This window comes from Gallinula chloropus (assembly GCF_964237585.1).
Source record: "Gallinula chloropus genome assembly, chromosome: 3".
NCBI classification, from domain to species: domain Eukaryota; kingdom Metazoa; phylum Chordata; class Aves; order Gruiformes; family Rallidae; genus Gallinula; species Gallinula chloropus.
Genome location: NC_140087.1, coordinates 71,478,742 through 71,506,450, shown reverse-complemented (window position 1 = coordinate 71,506,450; position 27,709 = coordinate 71,478,742). Strand labels below are relative to the sequence as shown.

Below are 27,709 nucleotides of genomic sequence, written 5' to 3'. Positions count from 1 at the left end.
CCACGTGAGCGGTTGATGCTGTAATGCAGATGGGTTTGTGCATTTCCAGGTGGCCCTGTTGGACTTCGGAGCAACGCGAGGGTTTGATGAGAAGTTCACAGATGTCTACATAGAGGTGAGGACTTGCACTGTGCCCTAGAGCACTGCACTGGGGGGGGCTTGAGGTATTTGCTAAATTCTGCTTATCTGTTAGATGCCTCACTGTGTACTTGAAACCTCTCTGGTGCAGAGGGACGCAGGGCTGGAGGCAGGAGAGGTCCCTCTCCCTCCTTCACCCCCTTACCATGGCCTTCTGCAGGGCTGCTGCGAGCCTCTGGCTGTCTGAGTTTGGAGGTTGAAATTGCATGTCAAACATGGAGACCTGTGATGTTTCTTCCTGGGAAACTCGGGCAGCAGAGCGTATCAGAGCACCCGAACGCGGTGGTTTTTAGCTGAGGGTATGCAGGAGTCGCTCGACTGTTCAGTCTCTTCCTGTGACTCCTAGTGTGTGTACAGACTCAGAAACTGGTGTGAAGTTGTACCTGCTTCCTTTGTAATCACCATGTTCTGCACTTGATCAGTTGAGCTGCAGAGGCCAGCAGACATCACCTAAAGCTTCTCACAGTTGTGTCTGCTGGGCCTGATTGATTTGTGAAGCCTTTTTTGATATTCCTTATGTTCTCTGGGCTATGTGTAGTCCTATTGGGGAGCTCTGTGAGAGCCAGCAGTTGTATCTTTTTCTAGTAGCTCTTGACCTGGCCAACATGCAGACCCCTGAAGATGAGGGAAGAGGGGCTAGGAAGGGAGCGGGCAGCATGTGTACCTGTAGCCTCTGTCGTAGTCCTGTACTCAAGACACTTCTCAGTCATCCCCAGCTCTCCTGAAAGTGTTCCTCCTATTCAGGTCATCAAGGCAGCTGCTGACATGGACCGAGAGAGAGTACTGAAGAAGTCCATTGAAATGAAATTCCTCACTGGCTACGAAGTCAAGGTATGGAGCCGAAGGGACTGCTTTTAGTGGTGGCTAGTGATAACTTTGTTGGAGGTCTGTGGTCTTTCTCAGACTTCCTGATGCCATAAAAACCACTGTCAGCCTGAAAGCCCTCTTGATGAGGCAAAAAAAAAAAAAAAAAGTTTTGGCTTTTGTTTTGTTACGTTATTTCGGGAGCAGTAATGATGATGCAGCCAGCCTAGCCCCCAGACCTGTTCTTCCTTCTGTGCCCCAGCAAGACCTTGCAGGTGATAATGCCTACTGAAATGTCACAGCTGGGAAGATGCTCTTTGGAAGGGTTTAGTTGGATGACTCCAGTGTTCATCAGCTTTGCTGGGGGCTGGAGGTTATGTTTTTTGTGGGTAGAGCGAGGTATTTCTCCTGAGCTGATTCTGTCAGTGCTAGTGTTTCTCCTTTTCCTCCCTGGTGGCTAAAATGGCTAGTGATGTCACTTATGCCTCTTTCCTTTTGGGCAGGAAATGGAAGATGCCCACTTAAATGCTGTCCTCATCCTGGGAGAAGCTTTTGCATCTGAGGAACCTTTTGATTTTGGCAACCAGAGCACCACTGAAAAGATCCATGGTTTAATCCCAGTCATGCTGAAGCACCGGCTTATCCCTCCTCCAGAGGAAACCTACTCTCTTCATCGGAAGATGGGGGGTTCTTTCCTCATCTGCACCAAACTGAAGGCCAAAATTCCCTGCAAAAACATGTTCCAGGAGGCCTACAGCAAATATTGGAGCAGCAGGGGCAAGAAGCCAGAGGAGTAGTAAGAATGAACTAACACGTCTTGTTCTGAGGGCACAGTTCATCTGAGCCTTGTAGAGAGCGTTCTAGCCTCCCATGCATTGCACCCCAGCTCTCCATCCTCTTGAGATGCAGCAGCCTGTGCCCTGGAAGCCAAGCTTTCACAAGGACAAAGCTGTTCTTTCATGCTGTGTCTGTCCTGCACCGGTGGTACAGTCTGTGGCTTGTGGGAAATGATCTTCTTGAGTGCTTCTGTACTGTTCCAAGGCACCGGCCAACTGCCTGTTAACCTTGTGATGGTGGCTGCGTATTCATTGGGTTTTATAACGAGTAGTAGGGGGACGACAAGAGCAGAATTTAATACTGAAACCTCTTTGTAACTGTCCAAATTTTTTTTTTTTTTTAAAAATCAACCCTTCCCTCTTGTGGAGTTCAAGTAGTTTTCATACTGTGAAATATAGGGTGGAACACCAAGGCGTACCCTGCCCCAGACACGTTCAGCACTTCCCCCGTTGTTCTAAGTTAAGTGGTGGCAGTCTAAGAACCCTCCTGGATTGTACTGACACAGATTTAATGCAAGGGGTGTGTCTGTGTATATAGGATGAAGTTGTCTGTTTTCTGCCTCTTCTTGGCTTGCAGGCTAACCATAGGAAAGATTTTAAATGTCTAAAGATTGGGTGCCAGTCTACACACACACACACACGCACACACATACACTCACACAACCCATCTTGGTTCTGGGAGGAAATAGGTGACAAGCAGCTATACCAGAGCACAAGTAGTGGGGGTTCTTCACTGGCTGGTAGGTATCAGCTTTCCTGAGGGCGAGTTAGATAAGCTACTACTCTGAAACCAGTTGCTTGCTAGACTCCTAACCCAGAGCCTGGTTGGTCGGTCTGTTCTCCTGTAATGCAGAACTTAGGGCAAGGCAGATGAAGACGTAACATCTCTCTCATGAGCATTTCAAGCTTCTGCCAAAATGTCACGCATCTGAAGCCAGATGTGGAGTTCTAAGCTCTCAGAGGCAAGCTGGGAGAGTTTCCTTCTTTAGGTTTTTGTACAAAGCCTGTACCTGTACAACCTCCTGATTTCAATAAAAAAGTGCTTGTGCGGTGGGCTGCCTTCTGCCTGCAGGTTTTTTTTATCGTCTGCTGTGGTAACACAGCCAAGCGAACCATGTCCTGTCCTGTGGGATATAAACAAGAGTTGAGCAGGAGGAGAAGCTTCTGTGTCTGCTCTCGCTGCGGTCTGCTAGAAGAGTTGCTTCTGCCTTTGTAAAGGCATCAAGCTGGGGCCTGTTTCTTCCTTCGTCTTTCCATTGCAGCTGCATCCCTGCTGCTAACAGTGACGGCGACACGTTTACCGGGAGCCACTGGGACATCAGCCTGAATATCTGCCTGGCCATGACAATCCCTGGTAAGGTACTTGTTTTGCTTCCTTTTAATAGCTCTGTTACCAGTCTCCTGGACACAGGTGTCACTGCCTTTCCTCCCCTTGTGAAGGAAGAGTGGCTGTTGTTGACACTTACCTGGTGCTAGTACGAGAGATGTCCTTACCCGGCAGGTGCCAGGTGCTCAGCAGTGGGCTCTGTGGGTCCCACTCAGCTAATGCAGCCCTGGAGCCCAGAGGTATCTTAAACTTCAGTATGTAAGAAATCCTGGCTGTTGATGCTTCCAGAGGTAAAGAACAGGTGAGTGAGTGAACAAATGGTCTCTCTCAAGAGGGACTTTGGAGAATGAGGAGAATGGATCATTGTATTACCTTTGTTCCCAGATCATAAACATACAAAGCTGCTTCATTTAACACTTGCATGAGAAAGATCCAGTGCTGTTTAATTCAGCTAAAAGTCACCCTTTGAGAAGAGTGAGCTCTGCTGTTCCTTGAAATAATGGATGTGCATTAAGCTGTTTAACTCTGCACACTGATAAGTAGTTTCCCTCATGGTTCTGTGTTCCAATAGATGCTACTTAGCTTTCCTCCTTTGGATCTAGACCTTGTGCCTCTAGAACCAATGGAATTGGTTGAGACGTTGAATGCTTCTGGTAAAGGATACTAAGAGTGAAGTATAAAATGCTGACAAGGGAATTCAGGTAGCTTCAGAGCAGAATTTCTGAACTGAAGAGGTGCAGAGAACTTGCAAAAGAAAAAAGGCAAAGTAACTCACTCAAAGAGCATTCCCGTTCACTTTCCCAGTAAGTGGGACTAGGTGAGCTGGGTATGTTCCGTGTACTGGGCCGTGCATGGCTAGCTCTGAGCACGTGCTTCCCTTCCCTCTGGAGGTGACAAGCGTGTTTAAGAATAACATGGGGCTGGACAATGGAGTTTTGCCTTTGCCTAAAAGGTACCAACCAGCAGAAGGCGAGATGCTTGTTTATTAAGGGAGCTAACTGGAGCTCTTGGTCCCTAATTTTCCTGGCCTTTTGTGTATGCTCTGAATGCATTAATAATCACTATAGTTTTGTCCAGAGCAATTTGTGACAAGAGGAACTCTGTGTAACAGCTGCAGAGAAAAGGTGAGCCAGAGGTCCTGTGCTCTGGCTTCAAGGCAAAGTCACGTTCTGTAGTAACTAAGAACGCTTATCACTGCTGCTTGCCCTGTGCTGGCAAGGCACCTGCTTGAAATACACATGTAGGTTGTGGGTACCGTTACTCTGCTGCAACAAGCTGGTAAGTTCTAGAAAAATCCTCCTGCAGGAAAAGGGTCTTTGTTCCACAGGACAAGTGGGAAGTTAAATCCGCTTCTCTGAAGATGGGCACCTTCCTTTCTAAAGAATCAAACCTCAGGCTACAGGTAGCAGCAGTTATTTTCTTCCTCCCTCCTTTCTTCTGAGGCAGCAGCCAGGCTGACTGAACTCAGTGAATGCTGAGGAGACGAACAGGAAACCTGACAGGTCACTCTGCTTGTCCAGCGCCCAAATCCCTTGACAGGGGAAGGCCTGTTTCCTTCACAGCTGGAACCAGAAATACAGCACCGAGTGCCACCGTCAGCGCAGGGGAAACAGGTGCCATTTCACAGAGCTACAACAGCCAGGAGGGACCTGCAGTGGCCTGAAAGGAGTGAGCCAAGGGGTTTAAAACCACCTAAGCTAGAGTGGGGGGGCTGAGAACATTGTCATTTTGCCTGAAGGAGAGAGGGACCAGCTCGAGATTCTGAGGAGTAAGGCAGCTTGTGGCTCTTCCTGGAGGGGTTTGCTGCTCGTCTTCGGTAAAGCAGGGATGCCCGTGCTGGCACAGCTGGCAACACAGAATCATTAACAGCACAGTTATCAGTAACAGCACGGTTATATATACATAGCAGCAGTGTGGTCCTGTATTCCTGCTTCAGGGGCTGTGACCGAAGCATGTAACCAAGCTAGGACCTCCACTGACAGGGTGATGTATGATGAGGAAGATGTCCTGACAGACTGTCTTTGGTATGGAGAAAATCCCAGGCTGACTTGTGAGGAAGTGGTGGGTGATGTGAAAGAATCGTCAGGGCACATGCAAAACCTACAGGTATTCTGAGATGCACTTGAAGATGCAGAGTACTCTGTTTGATGCTGGTAGTTCAGACCTAAGTAAGAATCCAGCCGCTAAGACTAGGGTTTGATGTGTTCACTAAGTGAAACGACTGTCAGAAGCAATGCCTGCAAGTACTAATGCAGAACAGATGGCCTAAGGAAAAGGTCAGGAAAACTGTAGCCGAAGTCCAGCGTGCCAAAGCATAACGGGATTTTTCAGGAAGGTTCTGGTAATTCTCCTAGAGAGCTGTTAGCACTAAACAGATTTTATATTCGTTTCCTTCCCACGGTGTGGCTGCGCAGATGCATTACAACATGCTCACTTTACCTTAGAAAGAACTCCATCATTCCCATTTCTTCCTCAAAGCTTAAGCTGGGGGAGGAGGAAAAGAAAAAATAAAAAAGAAGACAAAACATCTGCATTTCTAACAGTTCCCTGTTTTATTGCAGTACATCAAAGTAGGTTAATATTGTGTGTTACCGACATAAAATATTGGCGGTAAGTCGTTTTTTACTTGTTGACTTCCCCACCTTAAATATTTCTGTGCAAAAGAATCTACATCATTGTTCTGTAGCAGAGAATCTCTTACGATGTCCCCTACAACACCGAGGGCATTCGCCGAACCAGTGAGAAGAGTCAAAAGAGCAGAATCTTTCCCCCCCACACACGCTTGTCAGCTTTTATCCTCTAAAACAAAAAAGTGATTACATCTATGCCATGCAAAACTGTACAATAATATTACAATGAAAAACCTAAAAAAACCCATATTTTAAAAATAAATGATATGAAACTGTCATACATAAAAAGGCAGGTATAATCGCTCTGAAATAACCAGCGCTGGGTTGTTTGTGGATTGCTTCCCTTTGGATGAGACTTTTGTAAATGGAGAATGAAAATAGGCTGTACTGAGCTGCGGCTGGAATGAAAGACAAAGTAGGGTTGGGATTTGGACTGGAAAGCCTGCAGCAGAGCTGTCTCTGGGGCTGTTTGTTTGTCAAACATGGCCTGAACACCAAAGCACGCGGCAGGGTACAGCTGTGTTAGGGCAGAAAGCTGTCCCATTTCTGCCATGGAACTGCCTCTTATTAACAAACAGCAATGAAAAATCACTGCAGAAGCTACTCTGTGCCACTCCCATTCTCAGACTCAGGAGGAGCGGGTACTAGCACTGCAATAACGTTTACCTTTCATGTATTCATTTAAGATTAAACAGCGTGCATGAAATGGGGGAACACAATCCCCTTTCTTCCACCCGAGAGTATGTTTGCCTTGTCACTGAGGGTCTGGCCCTGTGGGACGATACAGTGTCAGTGGCTGTACCTATGGTGGTGCTCCAACTGTTGTGTTTGGATAGGCTGGTGCACACTGTGAACCAAGTGGTTGCAGTGGCACCACATCTCTATAAATATGCTGTACTTCTTGGCCTCTTGTGGTATGACAAGACCCTTAACTTCCCTCTGCTGGATACCTGAGAATGACACGCCTGGCTTGAAATGTTATTAGAATCAAATCGAGGAGAGAATGTTCCTGACTCGGTTTTGAAACCCGTTAAAATGGGCAAAACGAGTATTTGTAACAAGCCCCAGCAACTATCTGAGGAGAAGTGAAGCAGCTCCTTCACCCCAGAATGTTGGGGTGTTTTTTTTAAACCACCATCTGTCTTCTACAGGTCAGAGGCAATAGAGAAGAAAGTACTGTCACCCTCCTTTTGGGTGTATGAAATGTTGATGGAAATCACGTATTTGTGTGTGCACACGTGCAGGGGACAGCTCTTTACCAAACCTGTTTCATTCTGTAACCTGGAATCCTTGATCAGCTGCCTGAATCTGTTCAGATCCTTTGTTGCCATCAAAAGCGGGGGGGGGGGGGGGAAGAAGGCAAAAACCCAACAACCCACATGTTTAAGCAGTGTGAAAAACACAAACACCCTCAGTCTCAGCCAAAAGGAAAACACCCGCTAGCTACATACCGTGTACCGGGAACAGACGCTACAGTCACAAACAGCGTGAGAGCTGGAGCTCCCGGAGGGCAGCGCAGCCCCCTCTGAAGGCGAAGCAGTGCTACAGTGCAAAGTAGTGAGCATCAAACCCTAGGAGACAGCTGTCTTCCAGATACCCAGTCAAGAGGCCTACAGTTCAACTGATGAAGTTCCTTTTCCTATCCCAAGGAGTACTTGAAAAGCTCAGCTACAGTATGCATAACGATTTCAGTGTTCACACCACCAAAAAAAAAAAGAAGATATAAGATGATGAGTGTGGTTGAAAATTGAGTATATAACCAAACAGGCCCCAAATATATAAAAGCAGTCAAGTCCTAGGACAGTTTTTCCCTTCAAACAAGTCAGGTGGTCACTTGCTGTTCAACTGAGAGACCAGTCGCTGTTTCTCTTTCGAACTGACGTGTGTAAAAATGCACAGTACCAAACTGATGATTAAACATAGGGATCCTAGAGGTGAGTGCCCAGGCTTTGCACCCATGGGGTACGGGCTCGGTAGGCCTGGGGAGCGCTCATCCTCCGGAGCTGAGGTCTGTGACACGGCTGACCTTACGCTCTGCCTGAAAACGTCAGGTTTTGGTATCAACAGGTTGCAGGCACCGAAACAGAGTAAACACCGGGGTTTACTTAAGTTAATGGTTTGCTGTGGCATGGCTCTTTGGGTTCCAATTTTCAGACAGAGCACGAGCTTCACTGCAGGAAAAAAACCAAAAACCCCACTGACCAACCAACAAAAAGAAATCTGTAAAAAAAAAGATCCCGTGACCCTCTCTTGGGACTGTCACACAGGCTGCTCTATCTTAACATCTGCTTAAACGCCCTCTCTCAACATCAAAATAAGCTTAATGTGTAAATACAACATACAGTAAATACAAAATTAGTCTGCAAAGGCTCTGAGAAGTGTGTGGACATGCTTCACCAAGAGGAGGGGCTTGTGGGGAGAAAGCGGTGGCTATACACGAAGCAGTGTGTGGCCTTGAGAAGGAAGCTGATGTGGAATTTTAATAATGCCAGTAGCACCCTGCTTATCTGGCCCTCAGAAAGGCCGGGAACTATTCTGGGAGCAATTAATTTCAAATGCTTAGCTCTTTACCAAAGCTTTTAATATTAACTGCCAGGCTTGCAAAAGTAGTAGCTCTGAAATGAAAACAAACACCGCAATCAGCTTGCAACTCGGAAAACAACCCCAAAATGGGAGGGAGAGGCTTTTGGCAGGATGGTTTCTAAAAAAGGGCTTCTCAAATTCCTGTCCCAAACTGACACTGAATTAACTTAAACTTGGCCAAGCCTCTTGATTTCCAAGTGAAAGTGAAATCTTACCTAGGAGACCCAGCAGGATTAAAGGGATTAAACATTCTGCATCTCATTCCCTATTGCTTGTTTGGGTCATACCTGGAAATTGCTGTGCGTGGCTTGAACTTGCCTATAACTAACTTCCATTAGGGAAGGCAGAAACTAGGCAACTCCAAACAGCTCTCTGTGGGTGAAACACCATGTGCTGCTGACTGCAAGAATATGGAATGGTTTAGTAAGAGCCACAAGAAGTTCCGAAACCCAGTACTCTGGTACCAAAAGCCCTTACGTGTTTGAGTAGGGTGAGAGTACAAAGCCAGCAACAACGCTACTGTGAAGAGAGGCTCATTTGAACACACTCCCAAATGAAAAACACACCCGCCTCCCTAACTAAAGAGAAGAGGTACCTTCCCCTCGCTGTCCTTTTGCACACTGGTGTCCCACTTCCCTCTGCTGACTGTGTGGCCAGCTCCTGCACTTCATTTACTCTCCCCGCCTCGGTGGCTCTGTCCTCTGCTGCGTTACTTTTTGCTGTCCAACCCGACCTGCGTTTGGAACCGGGCAGCAGGCGGGCACATAGCAACAGCTGCACATTGTACAGCCCCACAGCACGGGTGGGAGGGAGAAGGGAACCAACTCTGCCAGCGTGGTGGGTGTGGGTGACCAGGCATCGCTTGACTACCACGGTGCGAACAGTGCGAGTTCAGTCTTCAAGGTTCTTCGTTGCTACAGTGACAGCGCAGCCAGCCGCGGCTGGCTTCAGGCTAAGGGCACTCGTTTGGCTGATGGGTATTAGCAGCCACTATTTGGTAACGAGAGCTAACAGTTTTCTGGTTAAGATGGACAAGGAGATGTGGAAGACTGCTCCCTTCCAAGTTAGACCTGCTCGAAGGCTGACTCAGGGAAAGCTTTCCTGCTGCACCCTGCTGCACTGAACTCCTGTGCTACCGCAAGGACCGCCACTGCAGCACGCGGTAGGTTCCTCAGCCGCGCAGCTGGCACACGTAAACCAGGGCGGGCAGCCACCTGACTGACTGGTGCCCTTGCTGTCCGGGCAGGGGTTGCTTCCCAGTCGTCCTCATTTTTGCAAAGGCCGGGGATTACCATGGAAGTGGAGTTCTAGCTTCAGTTATGCTACTGCCAGAAGTAAAGAAATGTAGTGAGAGCACCGCAGGGACCCTTCCCGGCAGCGCCGTGAGTGCTACGTGACAGGAGTGTCTGTCCTGCGAAGGGCTTTAGGCCAGGCCTCCGAGTCTGTGTATTACCGAGCATGAAAACAGGGACAACAACATATCTTAAATTAAAAGCTCTCTTAAATAAGCATCCATCTTCTGCTGCATACACAATGCTTTTTTTTTTTTCTTTGAATATATACATACATATTTTACTCTAACATCTGCGTATTTATTTAAACTCTGTACTGTAGTAAAATATGCATCATTTTCATCAATAAGGATTTGCTGGCGACAATCAGATTGACATTCAAACGTGGTGGCTGAAAGCTTTTATGTGCCTCTGACATACCGATCGATCCCCCCCTCCCCCGAGGGGAAGGGCTCTGTGCTACTTCTGTACAGTACAACGAGCTAGTGTATGGAAACAAAATCCCTCTGAATTTTCTTGTGTTGATACTGGTCTGGTCTACTTAAGCTACTTTTTGGGAAGTGGAAAGGGGGGGTGGGATAAATACATTTTAAAAATGAAGCAGCTGTAACCACAAAAATGAAACCAATGCTAATACAAATCTACAGCATCTGATATTTACCAACACCCTAGCTTTGCTTGTTTGCTGCTGTTAAATCTGGGGCAGGGAGGTGAGGCAGTGCCAAACGGTGCTGAAGACGACCAGCTTTTACCTTCCTCTGTACCCCACTCCCAGATCACTTTCAGACAGGGAATGGGGAGGGGTTAGGATGATGAAGGTGAGAACTGGAACGAGTGAAGGGGACAGCCATGAGGACAGCAAGCTGCTGTGATGTCAAATCTGAATGCTGAAGCAGTTCATGAGTCCCAACTCACGTGGTCAGAGCTCTCCAGGGAGAGGCTCTTGGTCTTGTGAGGAGAAATGGGGCTGGGAGGGCTGCTGAGGTTGGAGCTGTTCGATGCAGTAGAGTGTCTCGGCGAGTCAGAGTCCTGCAGCACAAAGACATGGAACACCACTGGTAAGTTAGAGGATGCCAGGTTTGAGAGTGACTGAGGGTGTCTGGGGAACAGCTGGCTGAATTCAAAGGCCTCCATGTATTTTGCTTGTGTCCAAAAATACCAAGGATTTTTTTTGCTCAGAATTTCCTGATGCAGGAGGACTTAGAGTAAGCAGCCAGGTCACTGTCAGGCACACCTGAGGCTGACATAAGGAGACAGCACGTGTCTTCCCTCTCATGCTAAACTGAGAAATTGTCATGGTAAGGGCTTCACCACAGCTCCTGTTCTGTGTCGCTCCCAGGGTATTAACCCAAAGCATCCTATCAAGTTACTTCAGTTGGATTTGCCAGAGTATGGTAGAATGCAACTATTCCTGATCTTGAGTTTGGGTTAACAGTTGCCTTCCGGCTTCAACTAGGAAGATGTATTCAGCATCATGAAAAGCCTGCGTGATCTCTGATTTCCTAACTCCTTGGTAAGGAAACGGGCTGGGGAGGGTTTGCCAGCCAACTTCAGATTGAACCCTCCTACCTAAAACATTCTTGGTTGGAGGTGCTGAGTTTAGCACTGGGCAGGACTGCAGTTGTATCACAATAGTCTTGTTCTACACAGACTATAAATTATTAAATCCAGTTTCTCCTCTAAATTAAATTATTATATGATAATTAGCAAATAAAACATGTCCAGTGAAATGCTTGCTGAGATAGCCGAGGAGTCTTTGTGAATAAAGGGTAGAAAGAATATCACTACTGCAAGCTGTGATAGGTCGTTATCAAGCTGTTATACTACCAGGCCAGTGTTTTTGGGACCCTCACCACCCACATGGCTTTAGCTAGGGAGCACAGAGTGTTTTCTGCATGTTAAATACCAGGACTAGAGCTGACACAGTTTGACCAAAGTCTTTGCCAAGATAGCTTGAAATCCAGGCAACCAAGTCGTCCTTGTCAACCACTCCCAAATTTGCAGCCGAAACCGTGACAGAATCTAAACTTCCTAAACTTCACCAACACACATTTACTCCCCTTTCTCCTGTCACTCACCTCTCGCTCGTAGTCCCTTGTTGCTGCATCGCTGCCTTGGTCCAGGCCACCAGAGGATAAGGAGCCGTCCGAGGGCGATGCCATAGGCTGGCGCTTTGCTCCGTAGCTCCCTCCTGAGAATTCCCTCCGCAGAGCGCTGCCGTTCTGTGCAGACGAACCTACAACGTGTGCGGAGGAATTAAACCGCGTTACAGGCGCCCGCTCAGGGTACCAGGAATGTGCTGGCTGTTTGCCTGGCTGGTGCTGCTTTCCTCCAGCGTGTCCCAAGATGCCCAGCTCAAGGCTTGCAGGTTGTGTGGGCTTTTATCTTGTCTGCTGGCAGCTGCAGTTTTTCCTAGGGATTTTTCTGGTCCCTCCCTTGGTATATCAGCATCAGCAGACTCTACCCAGCACAGACACAGTTGCTATGCTCCTGCCAGAGATAGCTGTGGTAGAAACTGCTGTGGTGGCAGCCTCATTCAAGCGGCCTCAGAGACCACATGGGTTGTGCCACCTTTCTGCAAGCAGTTCGCGATGTGCTGCAAACACAGCATGTGCCACGGGAAGGGGAAAAACCCCTAGAAAATCTGGGACACCAGTCTTGCCTCTTGCAACTCAACTTCTTCCATAACAGCAGCCACTTTTCTATTGCTCTCTCTTTGCAAGAAAGGCATTGAGAGGTCCACACAGTTCTGCGACAAGTAACTGTGGAGCTTGTCAGCCACCTGCCATTGATTTAAAACACTTCAGCAGCAGCAGAGTCATCCCAAGGGTAACAATTAATTTTAATTCTAACACCAGTTTTAGAAATTTTGATGAATGACAAATGTGGGACTCTCAGAAGTGCTGGCTGCTCTTTTGAAAGTAAGATTAAAATACCGTGCTCTCCCTCAGCGGGAACAGAGGCAGGCGTCTGCATGGACAGCAGGAATGGCAGGTGGCCGTCTCCCTGCGGTGCTCCTGCACAGACCCCCAAAGCAACAAAGTTCAGTTTGCTTACGTGCTGCCAACCCGCTGCTGGCGCTCATCGACCGCCCTGGCTCTGTGCGGGATTTCGTGATCGATGGGATACTGACAGAGCCACTGAACACGGTCCGGCTTTCCTGAGGCCGAAGATTCTGCAATGCAGACACACAGAGTGACATGTTTACTCACTGGCTGCCGAGTCACCCTCGGATGTTACGAACGAAGGCCCCAAAAATGTATTAAACCCCCAGCCTCACCCGAAGCTAAATCCCCTGGGCAGCGAGTCAGCAAAACTTGCACAGTAATACCCTGCAGTTTAGTGCAGAGACTGAAGCACACCCAGCACGGCAGCGAAGTGCTGAATTACATGGACAGGCAACTGAGCGGGCATGTCTGAGAGCGCCAGAGTCACGGTTCGCACGGGTAATTAAGCTGCTGCAGATACACTGGAGTTACCTCACCTCACGCGTTCTTTCCGAACACACACCTCCACGGGCTTACTAAAAGCTCATTCCCTATAGTGCCATGGTCTGTGCCATGCCTGTGCAACTGTGTATGATAACTACGTTAAGCCCTAATGCCTGATCCACATTGTGGGTCAATCTGTATGGCAATTACTTAGGTAATTCCACAGGTATTAAGAGCACTGCTCAGGACCTACACCAGCTGAGCCAAAATCAGCCTCCTGTTTTCAGCTGCTCAGAGAGGATGACCAGAGCACAAGCCCCTGGTTTCCTGTGTAATGTGATTATTGCTCCTGTTTCGCATCCTGAATGTTCCAGTGTGATTTTCTGACCTGGACTGACGTGGTCCTTTACTGAGGGAAGAGATAAAAGACATTTTCTCTGCGTGGATACGGTAGGTCCTTAAGCATAAGTTATCTTTAAAAGAAGGGAAAAAAGTACTTTGAAGGGAGTTCTGAGAGATTTGATTTATACTGCTGTTAACTCACAGCTGACTTCAGGCTTGGCTTATTTATTCCACCTCTGTATACGAGCTGGCTTCTTAGAGCAGAGGGACTTTCTAATGACCACGTGTGTCATTTCTTTGGCTAAATTCTGACTTCAGCCTGATCCTAACATGATCTGCACTATTAAGGCACTAGCACCAAACTAGAATGAGGTTTAGGGAACCTTTACAGAAGTGGAATGTGAGAAGACCAACAGGCAGCTCTGAGCATTACTTTATTTCCACTTTACACAACACCCCCTGCAGTAACCGTTAACGTCTTCCTATTTATATTCAATGATTTCCTCATCCTCACTCTGAGATGAGATAGGTAGCCACACATAAAACACCAGGTACAGCTGCAGTGCCTTTTTAAGCTAGGACATTAGGAAATTTCAGACTGGATCCAAGATTCCTTCCCCCACAAGGGTCTCCTCAGAGACCCATCAGATAATACCCTCTTTATCTGTACTTTAAAATGGGTAATTAGAGGCTCCGGAATGAACAGATTTTATGCAATTCAGATTTTATCTGATAATTGTTACTGAGCTGCTGTCTTACAATGATCCATGGAGTCATGGCTGCTCCAGACCCCTTTGCTCGTAGAGTAAACCCTTGGCTTCTCATTCTCCCAGTGGGCTAGAAAGGGCTGATTTTTAACATGTGAGAAAGAAGAAGCAATTCAGATGTCTCATCCTGTTCCGGATCTCTCTCACACACCAACAGAAAAGAATCAGAGATCTCACAAATGAAAAAGCCCTGCTTAATTCTCTCCTCATCCACTACTGCTCTAGTCTCAATGATGATTTTTACCTGAAGGTTTAAAGAAAGTCTCTTAAATCATTTGTGGGATCCTATTGCTGTCTCTTGCTTACCGCCCCTCCCCTCCCCTTTTTTTTTAACGTGAACAACCAACCTGCTTTGTAGTACAAATACTAAACTCTGCTTCTATGTCCTTCCCTAAGCAATAAACACTCTGAGTTACAGGTAAGAGTATGAGCATCCTGGCTGTACCTGAACAGTGGAGGCTCCCCTGACGATGCACAAAGGAACTACCAGGCTAAGGCCCAAGTTACTGCTGTGCTTTGAGAAACAAAGGCAGAAGCCAAGCGCAGCACCATGCAAACCTGAGCACTGAGGCTGCCACGAAGGTCTTTCATACTTCTGTACACCTACAGTGGTTCATTTTGCAAAGAGAACAATAATGTGTAATAATAAGGCGATTAACCTCCTTAACAGTGACTGAGCAGCCAACATGCAGGTGTCAGAGGAAGGAGGGGACAGGTGGGTGCGTGAACAAGGCTCATTTATTTTAACAGCGTAGTCTGACGATGGTTATTTTTCATGACCCGCAGTTGGCAAAGTCCATGTAATTCCTCATAGGAAGTTTCTCCACAAAGCAATTCTTTCACTGTTCTTTGTTCTACAGTTAGAATAAGGACGTGCCAGAGACCCTGGCACTTTGGACCAGACCCCTACAAGTGCTGTGTCTGTGATGCACAAAGGGGATTCAAAGAAAATAAATGCTGGTTATTAGCAATAGTTACAAGGCAGCAAAATGCAGCAGGTTAAAAACAAAGAGGGGGGGGGGAAAAGCCACAAAAGAAACCTGAGCTTGCTTCAAAGAGACAAAACCCCCGCATTCAGAGCAACCATTCGAATCCTAGCAGGAAAATTCATTCCCACTGCTGAACCAATGAAGACAGGTGAGAGAAGGAGGCGGGGGAATCCAGCAGCAGAGAAGCTGCTTGCTGAGCAAAGTTAATCACTGTGAAATAGGGTGAGGCACCCAAATTAGTTCAGTACATCCCATTGCCAGCCAGAGAACAGAGCTTCAGGTGATGTAGGTGCAATCGCCGCTATACTTGCGGCTCTGCAGTGTCACCCAGCCTCAGGTCTGGGGAGCGGAACATACACATAGGGTCTATCCAAACAGTTACAACACCCACAGGGAATCGTTGCCTCTGTTTCTCTGTCCGTGATGCTGCTAGCTGTTGTTTTGCGGTTTTCCTCTTAGAGTGCCATGCTGGTCATTACATCATAAACCTAAGCTTTTAATTAATTCTTCCATGAAATAATGTGACAGAACCTCAGAACCCACACTGAACAGGTTATTTTTCAACTCTCCTATGGATTCTATGCTGTTCTGGTTCCAACATCCCATCCACACCGGGGCCCATGGTCCCCTTGGAGGGAGCGCTACCCTTCTTACACTAAAACTCCAAATGCAAAGGGGGGATGGACAGACAGACATGGAACTGAAACTCACAGCTTGCCTTCCATACACCTTACAGCGTCTGTACCCTCAAGCCACAAAGGAGACAAGTGGTTTTTCTTCACACAAGACAACACTTCTAGTTCAGTTAGGCCTAAAGAGCTAACAAGGACAAGATCTCAACACTCTAGGCTGCCTACTTCACTTTTTTCCCCCAGTTTATGCTACTGGGCTGCAACATTAGAGCGAAGGATGCTCAATAGCAAAAACTGAAGTTATTGTCTGAAACACCAGTGGTCATTCCTTACTGATCTCAGGGAGACTCCTCATGTGAGAAAGGGAAGGTAGAGGGTGGGTCACAGTCCAGTGACACATCACTGCATATTAAACTGACAAAATTTTATAGTACAGTTGGATTAAAAACACCTGTTAAAACGAGAACTAAAACACAGCTTCAGTGACCCTATAATGACCCTCTCAGAGAGAAACAGGTTTTAATTTGGCTTAATTTTTTTAAACTTTTTTTGGCCTTTCAATAGAGCTTTTTCTTGTGTTCCATCTCTCCTCCTCCCAGAAAAGCCAGGATGGGTGCAGACCTGTCATCACAAGGCGTGTTCTCTCCAAAACGCCGCAATTTCATTTTTTAGTATTAATGGTTGTAACAGCTGGGACTTCCCAACAGCACCACGTGACCACCACGCACAGCACCAGCCACGGCTCAGCTCCCAGACGTGTGTGGAGCCAGGCGGGAGAGGTTAGTTCTCCTCCCGCAGTTCTGAGTGCAGGCACGCACCCAAACCTGTGCTGGTGTGACAGGGGTCTAGAACAGCACCCAAAAGGCACTCAAAGCAGTCTGGCAGCGAGGGCTTGTCACGTGTGTCTGAGGGTGCCCCAAGACCACGGAAACCAACAGCAGCGTTTCCGTTAGAGCAACGGACATGGCTTGGACCCACGGAAACCCTGAGCAACCAACCACCAGCCTGTGCATCTACCTCACTGCCTACTCCTGGTTTACCAGCGAATCTGTCCCAAGGAGCACTGCAGAGCACAGCAGGGTGACCCAGTACAGCACACAGCACGTACCTGTGCCCTGTTTTAGTACGGCTTGGGATTCTATAGCACCTAGCAACCCCTGCGTAGTCAGACCGGGAAGCACCACACAAGAAAAAAAAGACAAGACCACTTCCATGCCCCTGGTTTACATTCCAGCTAGAAGGATATCTACAGATCTTGCCTCTACGTGTTCTGGCTTCACTTCCTTGAACCTATGAACTGCCCGAGGTACAACCCGTGTCTCTTGCAGTCTGCCTACAGCACTGTGTAAAAGTCCTTGCACTCCACACAATTTAATAACCAACTGTTGGAAAGTTTGGTCCAACACACACAGATCCTGAACCTCTTGCTAATGCAACCTGATACACAGTATCCTGCCACTGGCTGCTGGAGGATGAACACCATGGAACAGAGAGCTTAATAATTCAAAATCCCCACATCCTTTCTGGTGGTTAAAAGTGCTATTCTCATAGCAAAAGGTTTAGCCCAGTTGTTATATGCTTTTCTGTTTTATTTTAAAGCCATGGAGTATCCATTTCTTGGTGTGTCAGAGCTGTGGAAAGGACACAGCTGATACCAGAAAACAAATCAGTTGGCACAGAAGAAAGTTAAGGAGGGAAGGAAATGGTTTACGAGGGCTTTTCTCCCATCTTAATAGCCAGGGAAAAGGAAAACCACACAGTGTTAGTAGAGTGAACACCTGACTCAGCTGTTCATACCCTCAGAGTCATAAAGTCTGGAGTACCGAGGACAGAGCGAGGAGGTGGGGAAAATGCAGGGTTTATGGAATCGTAAGAGAGGAATTTTTCAGCTGAATTAACAGTCATGTGGTAGATGTGCTCAAAGTTGCTCGGAGAGGAGATCAGGCGGGAGTGATGATGAGGGAATTGGTAAGGGGAACGCTGCTATCAAAGACAACAGAGAGAAAAATCAATGGTTGTACAGGTAACATTGGCAACAGCAGTCTGCAAGAGCAGTCAAACACTGAAGGACAGCCAAAGAGCAATTCTGCTTGACGGTCAACAAACATGTATCTTACATTGTCCCCCCCAGTCCTCTGAGCACCTTCCTCACAGGGTACCGTATGGGCCTGCCACCCTTGCTGTTGCTAGAACATTAGAAACAAATAAAACTTTTAACTCATTGGGAATGGATTCTAATATTTATTATTATTTGATATTTCAAAAGAGCACCACAGTTGTAAAAGGTGCTTTACAGACAGTTGAGAAGCATCAGTTTCCCTGCCTTGAGGAGCTTACAATCTAAAATAGACATAACACAAAGGAAGGTGAACACAGGTGAGATGGTGTGGGGAGAAGAAAAGATGAGAATACACAACAGTTAAAGATCGTTAAGAGATTTCCTTCTGTTATTCATGCATTAAGTATCACCCGTACAACAAACACATTGGATTTCTAACAGGAGGGAACAGCGTTTTGACAGGATAGGGAGACAAGTCAGGTGGGAAGGTGACCTGGTTAGTGTCAGACAACTGGGACAATCTACTCTGCTGTAGACAGACGACAAGGCCTGCACCCTTCTGCACACCCCCTGAAGCCTTACAGCGCTTTTGTGATGACAGACTTTGCGCCGCTGTCTCTGTGCTGCAGAAGACCAGCCCCCCCTGGCCAGGTAAGGTGCATAAACATCGGGAAATTCAAATGTTTTCCATAGGTCAACTGAGCAATGTGCTCCCAACGTGTGATGTAAAGGGAGGGGATGCATGTTAAACAGAAACAATTTCTAATTCAATCTCTACAGGACGTGCTGACCTAAGTGCTCTTGGAATTTTAAATAATCTAAATCCAGGTTTGACAGAAGAGCATTTCAAGGCTCGGTCTCCCTCCCTGTGCCACCAGCATGTGTTCAGCAGGTGAGCTTGTAAGGGCACGGTCTGCCCAATGGCCAGCAGCAAATCAGAGCACCTTCTCTAATGTCTAACTTCTACTTTTCTCCTCCCCTTGTCCAACTGGTTTCATCACCTTCAAACAAGCAGATCTGAGCAACATTAGAAATGTTTGGACTTAAAAAAATAAAATATGGTAAAAATACAGCTTACCCCTCTGCTAAACCTAAGGCACTACTTTTTGTATGTGGAACGTATTAAAGTCTGGAAGAACATTAAGTCACATCCCAATACATATTAGCAAACATTATTGTTACTGTTCCCTTCGTTTCAGCTGGTAAAATCCAACTCTCTTTCTTTTGAGACACACAGTTATTATGAGGCTTTGCATGTTAACCGAAACATCAATTACCACATCATGGCATGTAAGACATAAGATATATTACGTTATTATTTAGTAAAGTTTAGCAGCATCTAAATATCAGTACAAGAAGCCACCATTCCAACAATGGTCCAGGAAAGCAGACTTTGCTGAGTTATCTGCTCGCAGCAGAGAACGGGCAGCAAAGCCAGCCACATACCTAAAAGCCAATAGAGGAGAAAAGGTGGGTGTCTAAAATCACAAGCTAAAAGGCAGAGGGTAGGCTAAATGCAGGCCACAAAAATATTTAGCCAGCATTCATGAATGTGAGGAAGCGACGATATGGCAGCATTTTTAAAACAATCCTCCATGGAACTTTGTCTATGGACTCCACCATTAGATGCATGCACAGGGCTCCCACTTTCTTGAAAGAATACCAAATATTCATGAATACCAAGTATTCATTTACTCTAAAAGTTTCTCATTGGAAACAAGCAAAGCTTCACACATCATCTAGAATGAAAGTATAATGGCTCATGTATAATGAGGTCAAACTGAAGCGTAATGTTCAAATATAATGGCAGTCAAGACTAGCTTTTGTATGTAAAATACTCAGGCATGCAGAATATGAAAGCAAAATCAATCCTGTACATCTGATGTACACAGAGAGGTGGTCTGTGCTGCAGTAAGTGCAGTTCCAGATTTCAGATCTTCACTACAAAGGAGCATCCACGATAAAGTGGCCTCAAGGGACAAGAGGGCAGAAGGGAGGCCAGACTGTACGGCCAGTTAATTGGTGACAGGCTGCTAGGGAAGAAAAACATGTAAATAAATAAGTTTGGGGATACACTAACAGGAGCGATTCTAAATTGCACACAAAACAAGACAACAACCCAGATCTCATATCCACATCAATAATATGCAAATATGTAGTGGTTACAGCTCTGTTAATAGCAAACAAGAACTTCTGGTTTCTGCTTTGTTGTAACCCACAACTTTGCTTGGCAAAGCCAGGCCCCTGAGTCACTGCTCGCCACAAAGAAGGATACAAATTTACAATCACCTGATAACCTCTAAGATTTTTCTCTCTTAAATCTGATCCCACTGTGGGTCTTGCGCATGTTCATTTCTGCCCAGAGGGTTATACTCAAGTCAAGGGTGTCTGTTCATGGAGAGAATGACATGGGACTAGCAGCTTCCCCCCGTGTGGCTCCATTAGCGAGGGAAACCATGCAGACAGATGTGCTGCACCTATGTGGGCATTTCACAGATTCACAGGATTGTAGGGGTTGGAAGAGACCTCCAGATATCATCAAGTCCAACCCCCCCTGCCAAAGCAGGTTCCCTAGGAAAATTTGACACTATAGATCAAATAGTCATGGGTTGAAGCACCACAAGCATACTCTTCCTCCTGCCCACGTACACGTCACAGCCCGACCATGCAAGGGCCATCGCCATCAGTTCTAGTCCTGCTCTTGGTTCCATTTTTGGCCTTTCCTCTGGAAAAGGCAGTGGGAATGCAGTGATCATTTTTGGTTGGGTTCACAATGCACACATGAAGTGAATCTGTATATATTCATAAATAAATGCATACATACATGTAAAAATTGCCTGCTTTGTAAAGTTCATCCATGGATGCTAGATACAGGCTAGGCTGAGCTGGCTATTTAGTTCATGACAATCTCATCCAACAGAGAGATCTAAATATCTATTCCCTATTAAAACCTATTTATTACTAAGGACGCTCCTGCCTATAGAGCACGATACTGACTTCAGTGAAAGGTCACACTGGAGAACACATTTGTATCAGTAGATCCAGCCAAATTTGAAAATGCTCAAGTCAGTCAGAAGCAACTGCAAATAAGAAGGCCCACTCCATTCTTTCACACACTTTCTGCATTCCTGTACCTCAAAAAAGAGAGAGAGAGAGAGAAAAAAAAGCAGCTACACCACCTAAAACAGTTGGATGAAGGGAATTTGAGAAAAGGAATAGCCTTGCACTCCTTGTTCCCCCTGGTGGCACCTCACTTTAAATGCAGAAATGAATTTTATCATCCCGTTTCACAAAGAGAAACGGGCACTGGTAAAGCAAAATGCTGTAACCTTTCCCACAGGGCTTTAGAGATAAAGACTGCTGATTCTGAAATGTGCTAATCTATTAAGGACCATGAAGGAGATGCTCCAGCCACAAAATCATCGCACATGCTAAGCACCACAAAAAAAAAAAAATTAAAATCTATCCACATTTTTAGAACAAAGTCTGAATCTAGTGAAATAATTCCATGTCCTTGTAAAGAAACTGCCAAGCAGATGAACTACACACAGGGTTGTATGAGTATTCTTCACCTTGTGTACCGATTCGCCAGGGAACGCCCTCTCTATTTCCATCCTCTCTTTTATTCCTAAATTTATCTTTCAAATAAAGCATTAGACTCAATACATAACCTATGCAGAAAAAACTAATTTTCTTCTATTTTTGTGCCTGAAAACCCAAGTAGGTGGTTTGGAACAGACTAAGGGAAAGCTTAGTCGAGCCAAACACCTTACAGGAAACTGCTGGATAAGAAAAAAACCTGGACCGAAGTAGCTCTTGACAGAAAATTTTTTCCCTAATCTCAAGTTACCGTGTCAAGCCCCATGATTGATGCAATCCTGTATCTGTTACGCTAGGAAGACAAATATAATATGAAATTGGAAGGAGCTGCTAGAAAAATATGTCGGATTTGCTTTATCTGCAGTAACATCTCTCAGCATAAAGATTGATACCTACTTAAGATGGGGTTTTTAATAGCAACTTTAAAAAGCAGCTGCAGCAGTGGAACAAGTGCAGAAATCAATTCTATGTTGCACACATTTTGTAATGTGTCTTCTCATCACATTTAAATGTGGAAAAAGTGACTCATTAATTTCTTTCAAAACCTCACATCGATTGGTAAGAATCAAAGTACCGTCCCTAGCTCCAAATACGACCTTTGAGCTAATATAAGGCTTGTGTAATTAGAATGAACTTAAAGCTAAAAGCCATTTAGAGATGACAACCAGGGATCAGGCCCAGCCAGCACGGGTTCATGAAAGGCAGGTCCTGCCTGACCAACTTCATCTCCTCCTATGACCAGGTGACCCTGCCTGGTGGATGAGGGAAAGGCTGTTGTTGTAGTCTACCTTGACTTCAGCGAAGCCTTTGACATGGCCTCCCACAGTATTCTCCTGGAGCAGCTGGTGACCCATGGCTTGGACAGGTACACTCCACTGGGCTAAACACTGGCTGGGTGGCTGGGCCCAGAGAGTGGTGAATGGAGTTAAATTCAACTGGCGACCAGTCACAAGTGGTGTTCCCCGGGGGTGGGTACTGGGGCCCATCCTCTTTAGTATCTTTATTGATGACCTGGATGAGGGAATTGAGTGGACCCTTGGTAAGTCTGCAGACCACACCAAGATGGGGGAAGTGTCGATCTGCCAGATGGTAGGAAGGCCCTCCAGAGGGACCTGGATAGGTTGAATCGATGGGCAGAGGCCAATGGGATGAAGTTCAATATGCCTAAGTGCTGGGTCCTGCACTTTGGTCATAACAACCCCAGGCAATGCTACAGGCTTGGGGCTGGGTGGCTGGAAGCTGTACAGAGGAAGAGGATCTGGGGGTGTTGGTTGACACTCGCCTGAACATGAGCCAGCTGTGTATCCTGTATCAGGAATAACGAGTCAGCAGGACCAGGGAGGGGATCATCCCCCTGTACTCAGCTCTGGTGAGGCTGCATCTTGAATACCATTTGCAGTTTTGGGCCCCTCTCTACAAGAAAGACATCGAGGCCCTGGAGTGTGTCCAGAGAAGGGCAACGAAGCTGGTGAAGGGGCTGGAACACAAGTCTGAGAGAACTGGGACTGTTTAGTCTGGAAAAGAGGATGCTCAGGGGAAACCGTCTTGCTCTCTTACAGCTACCTGAAAGGAGGTTGTGGTGAGCTGGGGTCAGACTCTTCTCACAGATAACTAGCGACAGGACAAAAGGGAATGGCTGCAGGTTGCACCAGGGGGGTCTCAGGTTAGACATTATGAGAAATTTCTTCTCAGAAAGAGTGGTTGGACATTGGAACGGGTTGCCCAGGGAGGTGGTGGAGTCACCGTCTCTCAGGTGTTCAAGGAAAGACTGGATGAGGTACTTAGGGACTTGGTTTAGTAAGTAATATAGGCGGTAAGGGGATGGTTGAACTAGATGATCTTGGAGGTCTTCTCCAACCTTAATGATCCTATGATTCTACAACATAGCTGAAGAAATAAGTCTAGAAAATCCCCTTCTATAGATAAAAATCATTCCTCATTTTACACTTGCCAAATTTGCAGTTTGATTAAGAGTCCTTGCAGCTTTTGATTCCCATGAACTTTCAACCACTAATGGTATGAAACGGTAGTGACTTCTGCACTACCTTTACCTTCTCTGCTTGAAAGGAGCCGGAAATATTTTAAAGAACCTGCCAGAAATGGAAAAGTGACAAAAGGTTCCAACTACATCCTGAAGCAAATTATATTAGACAGCTATACTCACATCCAGGTAAGAGAAACACTACCTGCCAACTTCCCTTGGAAGTGTTTTCTAGAGCTAGTTCCTTCATTATTTATTTATTTATAAACACACAATGTTGTTTCCTGCTCAATTGCACTGAATATGTTTGTTATTGAGAGGTTTATGAGCGTCTCTAGTATGAGATGTAAAGTAAACCCTTTCCTTCCCTTGCATACTCCCACTCAGTGCTGGAAGGACTCACGTACGACGGGCAGACTTTACAGCGAGGTGTAACACAAAAGCACCACTTGCAGCAACAGTGAGGGTGAATGAGTGAGGAGGTACAGTGAAGAGACCAGAGGTTATGCTTATAGGCTTCTCAGCTAGTGCAACTGCACAGCATGATTTTTTCAGTCATCTTCTTGTTTCCTTTGGGCTCTTCAGGACCTGATAAATCCCAGTTTCAGCACCTACTTCCTGCACTCTGCACAAATGTAGTAACGATGATAACTTTAGACAGCGGTTCTGTACCACTGCCACTGTCTCACAGTGGTACTCACACAGTCGGTGTGATATTGTATCATTTGATCTATCTTACAGTGCTCCTCTGCAGCTTCTGACTCACACCTGTGCCTCTGTGGACAAGTTAAGAAAACAGGACAGAACACACAAACAGGAATCTACAGCTACCTGAAAGGCGGTTGTAGCCAGGTGGGGGGCTGTTCTTTTTTCCCAAGTAAAAAGCACTAGGACAAGAGGAAGTGGCCTTAAGTTGTGCCAGGGAGGTTTAGCTAGGTGAGGGAAAATCTTGCATGGAACAGGCTGCCCAGGGAAGTGGTGAGTCACCATCCCTAGGGGTATTTAAAAGACACTGAGATGTGGTGCTTAGGGACATGATTTAGCGGTGGCCTTGGCAGTACTAGCTTAACCCTTGGAATCGATCTTAAAAAGTTGACTTTTCCAACCTAAACGATTCTATGATGCTAAGATGCTCAAGGTAGCTTGAAACAAGCAGTATGATACTTTCCTATGAACAAAGTCTTTAGCTCATCAAAAATTTCAGAAACTTCCAGGCAAGTATTTTCTACATCATGTTTTGTGGAAACAAATATGTGTGTGTGTGATATTTCATGTGGGTTTTTTAATTTTCTATTTTTCAACTTAAAAGTTTAGTTTTTATGGAAGAAGTTTGGTTTCATTGTGATGAGAGAAAATAAATAACAGCATCTTTGGGCATGAACAATGTTGATTTTCTACAGAACCCCTGTCTGAGGAAAAGAAGCTGTAAAGAGAGAAGCTAAGTTCGAACTAAATAAGGGAAGAGAAGAAAGGAATTGAACTTACAGTAATACAGTTCACAGAGAAAGAAATTTCTCTTTCCATTCCCACAGAGAACACCGGTCCAAATCCTCTTAATTTTGTCCCTTCACAGCGTAATAGAAAAAGAATACCACCAGCACTGAGTCAACCTGCCTTAAAACTCAGGAGGCATTAGCCATTCCTCCTCCTAGTCTCGATGCTTAGTGCCATCCTCTTTGTTTAAATTTTGTCACACACAAGAGAGTATATTCAGCTCCATTCCCCTTGTTACGCTGCTCCTGGTATGAAATCATCAATGCTCTGAATATGCTTTTAAAATTGCACTTGTCTTTTACTTATCTGCAGCCTCAACTGATTGCAGGCAGTCACTCCCATGTACTTTTGTACTTACCATTGGAAGGTCTTTGAGAATCTGTATACCATCTCCTGGACCCATATGTGCTATGTGGTTAAAATTAGTTGGGTTAGAAATTAATTTATTTCTCATTTCTGGATCGCGTAGCATCTCCCTGGAAGAGAAAATACTTTTGTTTAGGTATTTCCTTCATGGCAAGGATGGAGGTTTACAAGACATGATTATTGGCTAATTTTAAATGGAAGTTAAATATTTGACCACGCCAGCAGTGATAAACCCTTGCTATCAGCACTAGCACGGACAAGCTTACAGCTTGGAGAAGGCAAGGGGCCATGACAGAAGAATGTTGTTTGCAGGCTAACACCCCATGCCCCATAGTTACTAACACCCAAAACTATACAACCACTATGAGCTGATAGAAAGTACTGTAAGATGAATAAAAGCAGAACTCATTTGTGATGTATCACAAAGTGGAGAGGAAAATGAAGTACAAACTATGAAAAGAGAATGCCAGTAACACTGCAGCGCCTTTCTCAGTCTGTAGTCACAATTAAAAGCTCTTCAAAATGGCAAGGATGCATTTCAGAACTCAGAATAAATACAATTTTAAAAGACCAAACTGCAACCAGCTCAGTAAAGGCAAGGACATGAGCTGGAATTTTATCTCCACTATAAACAACTGTTAACTTTTCTTACAACCAGAAAGAAGAGAGGTGGGAGCAAGCCATCAGTGGAAGAGGTTGCGAGTTAGAGAAAAGAAATATTCAGTTCCTGGAGTGTAACTTAGCACAGTAATAGGTCATCTTTAGTGAGTGACAGTAAATGGTTAGTAACATCCTCTATGAACACTGTGAGTAGTGCAGATGTATTTTTATTGCCATTTAGGAAAATATTTGCGACCTGTTAAAGGCTTCTATTAGAAACACAAAAGTCCTACGTCCTCTGAAGAGGTGAGTGTTCTGAGACGTATAGAATGTTTATGTAGTTAAATCTATAAATCAAACCAGCAGATGCCTTGGAATACTGCTGAGAGTAGAATTGCCTTCAGAAAGAAAAGCAGAACCAGAGTCTGAAAGTAATTAGTCCATACGCATAGTTAGCAATGGAATCTCCTTTTCCAAAGCATTTATTATGGATCTTTATACACACAGTAAATGCACACGCCTATGTACCTATACACAGTATGTGGAGACATGCATTCCCAATTACAGCTGTTTCACATAATTAATTTGAACTAATGAATACTTGTGTATCCAGAGCATATCCATAACCAAACTGGCGTTAACAGAAATTAAACTCTGAGGATTAAGGCGGTAGTGAAGAGACAGAAACATCTGAACGGACATTCCAGAAAGCAACACATGATGTGCTACATCGGCATTCCTCACTCTCCTTCAGGGCCTACAGGCATTTACAGAAGACAAATACATGTTGAATACCGACCTCCTCTGCTGCATCCTCTCCTCCTCTGGTACTCTGAACGAATAGCGGCGCTTGTTGTTGATGTTGCGAACCATTTGCTTCCTGCTGTTATCTGAGGTCTCAGGAACTACCAGCTCATCGCCCTCTGAAATCAATATAAATGTGATGATGATCCAGTGGGACACTTCATTAGGTATTCATGGAATCTGAATTCAAAGACATTTTCTCTTTTCTCCCTCCCTTTTGCTAGTGCTGGACACCACCCACTTACCATCAAACCTGAAGAAGTGCTCCTTGAGTTATGGGTTTTCTTGGGTCACTGTCTACATGGTTATATAACAGCAGACTTAATCCTCCTTCATACACAAGCTGCCATGACCATGTTCTCAAAGTACCACTTAATTATTCTTTCAAATAAAACGAGTAGGTTGGGCAGGAAAGCATCTCAGTCCTCTATCTCAAGCTTTCTTTGGCAGTTCTCACTGAAAATCATTACAACAGCCTTGTTCTGCCAGTTGTCTGGAAACTCAGCGCAAGATTCTTTTTCATTCATTCCCTGCTCCAAGAAGACTACTCCTTTTGGAAAGTTTAAACACTGATGTATTTTGGTGCAGTTATGGGAAAAGGGAAGATTTTTCCCCCACACACATAGGTCTGGCCAAGGCATGTTTAGTAAAGACATGAGATGTTCAGCAGTGATAATTGTACAACAGGTGTGTTAACTTCAAATGAATGCTGAACTGCTCTAACTGATTTGATATATACAGAGACTAAAACTGCACTTGATAAGCTTGAACATACCCAACAGCTACTGCTCACTGCCATAGTGGTTTCTGTATGGGACTGGAATCTCCTCTTTCCTTAAGATCAATTGGAGATTTCATGAAGTGTGGGACTTACTAGGTAAGTAGCTTCAGCAAAAAAACTTGCAGACTTTTAAGGAGATAGACCCAGAGGATACTTTGCTGTGTGGCAGCCTTTTTGAAGAGGCAGTGAAAAATGTACACAAGCAAGGCATCAGCCTTACTCCCTTCTGATCCCACGCACTCCATTTTTTTCC

At 45.6% G+C, this 27,709-nt stretch overlaps 2 protein-coding genes across 9 annotated transcripts in view; one reads left to right on the top strand and one right to left on the bottom strand.

The window, feature by feature from the left end:
- COQ8A (coenzyme Q8A) overlaps window positions 1-2,832 on the top strand; it is a 46,731-nt gene extending 43,899 nt beyond the window's left edge. For all 3 annotated transcript variants that reach the window (XM_084261217.1, XM_084261218.1, XM_084261216.1), the window contains exons 13-15: window positions 50-115; window positions 883-969; window positions 1,446-2,832. In XM_084261217.1, the coding sequence (XP_084117343.1) occupies window positions 50-115; window positions 883-969; window positions 1,446-1,739 (447 nt within the window). In that variant the 3' untranslated portion in view covers window positions 1,740-2,832. The remainder of the gene's footprint in view (window positions 1-49; window positions 116-882; window positions 970-1,445) is intronic.
- Window positions 2,833-9,630: 6,798 nt separating this feature from the next.
- CDC42BPA (CDC42 binding protein kinase alpha) overlaps window positions 9,631-27,709 on the bottom strand; it is a gene marked incomplete at its 5' end in the record, with an annotated part of 194,289 nt that continues 176,210 nt past the window's right edge. For 4 of the 6 annotated variants that reach the window (XM_084261412.1, XM_084261413.1, XM_084261414.1 and 1 more), the window contains 5 exons: window positions 9,631-10,639; window positions 11,689-11,846; window positions 12,668-12,785; window positions 25,264-25,381; window positions 26,671-26,794. In XM_084261412.1, coding sequence (XP_084117538.1) covers window positions 10,508-10,639; window positions 11,689-11,846; window positions 12,668-12,785; window positions 25,264-25,381; window positions 26,671-26,794 — 650 coding nt within the window. In that variant the 3' untranslated portion in view covers window positions 9,631-10,507. Of the gene's footprint in view, window positions 10,640-11,688; window positions 11,847-12,667; window positions 12,786-17,568; window positions 17,755-25,263; window positions 25,382-26,670; window positions 26,795-27,709 lie in introns of all 6 variants that reach the window. The other 2 variants (XM_084261410.1, XM_084261411.1) reach the window with 1 other exon arrangement.